The 4,513-nt window shown below is 48.9% G+C and overlaps 1 protein-coding gene across 1 annotated transcript; it reads right to left on the minus strand.

The window, feature by feature from the left end:
- Positions 1-1,591: 1,591 nt before the first annotated feature.
- LOC136522502 (uncharacterized) lies at positions 1,592-4,154 on the minus strand. Its single transcript, XM_066516312.1, has 2 exons — positions 2,853-4,154; positions 1,592-2,044 (listed from the first exon to the last, which is right to left on the minus strand). Exon 1 carries the CDS (start codon positions 4,072-4,074, stop codon positions 3,424-3,426), a length of 651 nt encoding a protein of 216 aa, XP_066372409.1. The 5' UTR covers positions 4,075-4,154; the 3' UTR covers positions 1,592-2,044; positions 2,853-3,423.
- Between the last annotated feature and the right edge of the window lie 359 nt (positions 4,155-4,513).

Consider the following 4,513-nt stretch of genomic DNA (forward strand, 5'->3'; position numbering starts at 1 on the left):
TCTCTGTGATTTCTGTACTTTGTGTTTTTACTGTATTCACCAGTATGTCATCTCTGCATGCTGTAGTGTTCATAAGAAATATACACATGCACATATATGTCGTCACAAACCTGCTGATGTTGTTTTTCTAGATTAAACTGATAATGAAATTGCCTAGATTCCTAACACGCACGGCAAGACGTCCCGGAGCACCACGACGAGGCGCGCGGCGTCGTGCCGGGCTCTGACGGCGGTGTGTAGGACCTCTGCTGGGTCCACCACGGCTCGGGCTAGATCCTCGCCTCCATCAATGGGCCCTCGCTGCTCTGCATCTAGGAAACGTCCAACAGCTCGCGCGTCCTCTAGATGTTCAATGCGGCGACAGAGTACCTCTCCTGTCTCCAGCGCGAGACCTTCGACGCCAGGCACTCTGCGCGATCAGCCTCCGCGGCTTCCTCCTCTCCGCCATTCCCAGGCACGACTCTGACATCTTGCTGCAGTAGCACCGGATGAACTGCGGTGCAGGGGATGTCGCCGGCACCTGCATCGGCCCTGGCTCGCAGCTCACATCCCCATGCCCTTGGCCCTCCAGTCGTCGCGACGCTGGCCAGCCAGGCCCCTGCCCGAGCCCATTTCCCCTGCACGCGAGTAGCAGTAGTATCTTGGCCAGAGGAAGGCGCCCAAGGTAGAAGAAAGAGCTAGGGGCAAAAAGGACTTTTCACCGCGCTTCTCTCTCCTCCAAAACCAGAAATGAATATTTTATTAGGCGGAGTGTCCACCAGCAAATTAGTCAAGAACCAAAGTGTCCTCCAACAAATCGCTCCATTTTAGATGTCCAGCAGCAAAGGGTGATCACTTTGAGTGTCCATGAGCCAATTTTGCCTAAAAGAATGATCCAACATTTGAGTATCAGAAGGAACCGTCACTTATCATTGTCAATCAGAAAAGTACATATTGGATAGGATGGATTAGGCTACAGAATTAGCAGCCTGTTCGTTTCGGCTGTATTAGCTTATAAGCCCTTGGCTGAAATACTGCTAGTTGGTTTGGTGTGAGAGAAAAACACTGTTGACTGGCAGATAAGCTAAGCCAGATACAGACAGTTATAGGCTGTAGGTCTAGAATGGTCTTTATAACATACAAACCGTAGCAGCAAAACCAAGCATTGAACATGTACGGAGGACTGTAAAAAAAAAGTACATATAACAGATGAAATACCTTAGATTCATGGCCGCGTTCGTTTCGTTTAGGCTGGTTTGACTTATAAGCCATGACTGAAAGTACTATTGACTGATTTGATGTGATAGAAAAATACTGTTCGTTGGCTGATAAGCCATGACTTATAAGCCAAATACGACTAAGCGTACTGGCACCATCAGGAAAAGAACCCCAATAACTTGACAACAAAATAACCAAGTAGAAAATTCAATTTGTCCAGTAGGGGTTCCAACCCACTCGTGTTCCTTAAAAAAAAATCAATTTAACATTCCGAATGCAGCTTGTGCAACTAACAAGCTTAGTGCTCAGCATAATATGACAACTGCACAGTAAAGAACACCAAAGGCACCCAGTTGCCACAGCATTTTAGTATCCTTATCAGCAACCAGTGCATGCTCAAATTGAGAATTCATTTCATTCCACACTGACAAAGCATTGCCTGCATCAACCTTATAAGCATGGGTCTTTGTAGATTAACACTCTGCCATGTCGTTATGGCATTGGCGTGCCTTCTTAGGAAATGGCGGTTACACTTAGATTGGTTATCCCTGCTAGAGGGCACACTAGCAATCCACAGCATTAGAGTGACACTACAGCAACTACTTACAGGAGATAAGCTACCTTGGCACAAATGGAAAATGGGCAGCGGGCAACCAATACAACAGTACTTTAAAATTATCTTCGATTTCCATTCACTACCCACTGAAACCAAACAACAAGGTGTTATCCCCCCAACAGTGGCACACTTCATTCTGGGATTTGGAGGCCTTGCTGAAGCTTGAGTTTTTTAATTCATGCACCAGAACCATCAACCGCTAGCTCCTCATCTGTAATGGTCAATCTGGTGCTGCACAACACAAACATTAAAAATAAATATATGCTGATTGTGGAATTGGTATGCCATCAGTGTACATTTTCTTACCAAGAAACATGTTCCAACAAGGTGCTAACCAAGCACCCCTAGCTACACAGTACCCACAGTGATAGACAATAGAAATCGTGTTATGTGGAAGCATATTGAACCCCTTAGGGCCACGTAGCTCTGTTAAATAATGGTGATAACAGCCATCACCATAGCAGTACAAAAGGCAAGCTATACACCATTCAATCACGGTAATCTACTTGCATAGATGGGCTACAAGATAATCTACATTCCACTAATCAGGGATTGGTTGTCTAACACACAGCTCCACTGGTTATTAAGAGCCAGTACTTGCACAAATCATTAAGGGAAGATCGACTCAAACCCACTGGAGAAGACCTCTCTTTGTTTAACAGAGATATCATCAATTCATCCATGTCTTTATATTTTTAATTTTAATTCATTTTTTACTGAATTCACCAAAGAAAATGTTCAGCATTGGTCATAGGCACAAGGCAGGCATCTACAAGGAAGAAAGCGAGATGACTTCAATTTGCTCGGTATTTTCAGGCTACAATTCTCAAGACCACATCAAATGCCTATCATAATAAGATGTATAATTGATGAATAATTTTGTGTAGATAGTGTCAAGGATGGTCTGTAACTAAAATAAAAGGTGTAGGTAGGAGTAACAGAGTTTGGCATGTATATCTGTCTTTCATAAACTCACTGACCACACACAATATCATGGGCACTGTCCATATTGACAAGTTCCGAGCGAAGTTATATATACCTGGAGTGTAGAAGCTCATGTAGGGAACAACTTTTATCACACAAATTTTGTTGTTCTCGAGTTCCTTTTTCACCTGGTCCGACATTAGATTAATGCTGAACACCCCATCATCCGTGTTGAAGAAAAAGACTCCAGGGAAGAATCCAACAGGAGTAGGGTAGATGGACGAAGCCTTGACAGGGAGCTGCTTCTCGAGTTGAATGACTCTGATTCGTGTCCATAGTATGTCTCCATCAGGACTTGTCCACACTGTAGGCCCCATTCGGCTTATCCAGAAATCGGCTTGTTCGGCTTGTTTTTTCAGCCGGAACAGTGTTTTTCTTTCGCAACAATTCAGCTAGAACATTGTTTTTCAGCCAGTTTCAGCCAAGTTTCATCAAACCGAACGGGGCCATCGGGGCTCGTCTCCATGTCCATGGACCAGAGGGAGAGTCTGGTCCCTTGTCCTAACGCGACTCCCAGGGAACCATCCTCCATCGTCATGAGCACAGGATCACACGCAACAGAATCAGGAGGCAGGAAGGACACAAATGTTTCTCCCGTGGGCAGATCACACCCAAGAATTCTACTCTCAAAAAGTAGAATGTATGGCAGTGGGCGCCACATTGCCAAGGTACCACCTGGGGAGTGGCCTCGGCTCGCTCCAGGCGCAAGCCTCGGATGAGTAGACCCTCAATGTGGACTTCGCCGCGACGGTGGCCACGAGGACGATGGCGAAGGGCCCGCGTTGGCAGTCGAGGTGGTCGCAGGAGCCATTGGCCGCGAAGAGGCAGAACACAGCCGCGTTCCAGTCGGTCGCGAACAGAGACACCTCTGGTAGTTGCCGCCACTCGTCCGTCACGGGGTCCCACACCATGAGCCTGGGACGACTCCCCGGTTCGATGCTGCGGAGAAGGACGCGGCCGTGGCGAGCGTCGAGCACCAGCCACCCGCGGTGCTCGGCGGGGGCCGGCGGGCGGAAGTAGGAGGTGGAGACGAAGCGGGCCACGTAGGGGCGGGGTCCCGGCTTGCTGGTATTGGCGAGGAAGCCGAGCGTCGGGGGCGTGCGGTGGAACTCGCGGAACCGGCGGCGGAAGCGGGGAGTGGAGATGAGGCGGCACCAGGGCTTACAGACGAGCGCGGCGCGGACGAGGCTAGCGGGATCGGCCGGCGGGAGGCGGAGAAGGAACTCCTCGACGAGATCCTCCGGCACCGCCATGCTGCCCTGCCAGGAGGTCCGCATCCCCGCGCCGCCGGTAAAGCGAGGGTTTGGTGGTTTGGTTGGGGAGGAATCGAGAGAGAGGGCTGCCGTGCCAGGTGGGGTCTAGTCGTCAGAGAGGCAGGGGACTGGGCAGCCGGCCCCACAAGCCAGATGAGCAAAATCCATCTGTCCTCAAACAGCTATCAGCACATCACGAAATAATTGAGGCTTTTCCTTTTGTACCATTAAAAAAGATAGCCTTTTTCTACGGGCCACTAAAAAGTTCGGACTTACCTAGGTGTCATGACACTTTATTTCTTTGCCCCTCAAGCCATTTCGTCCATTTTCACTGGTAACGGTGTGTAACGACGAGGAGAAAAGACCGAAGTGCCCTCAGTTAAGGGAGGATGAGTGAAATTGCCGTTTGCCCTGTGTGCCACTCCCTGACCACGCAGCGTCAAATTTCCTTATATCATGAAAT

Source organism: Miscanthus floridulus, chromosome 18 (assembly GCF_019320115.1).
Source record: "Miscanthus floridulus cultivar M001 chromosome 18, ASM1932011v1, whole genome shotgun sequence".
NCBI lineage: Eukaryota > Viridiplantae > Streptophyta > Magnoliopsida > Poales > Poaceae > Miscanthus > Miscanthus floridulus.

Bases quoted from the DNA above. Each gene is read 5' to 3' on its own strand.
- LOC136522502 (XM_066516312.1), bottom strand. From the start codon at position 4,074: ATGCGGACCTCCTGGCAGGGCAGCATGGCGGTGCCGGAGGATCTCGTC.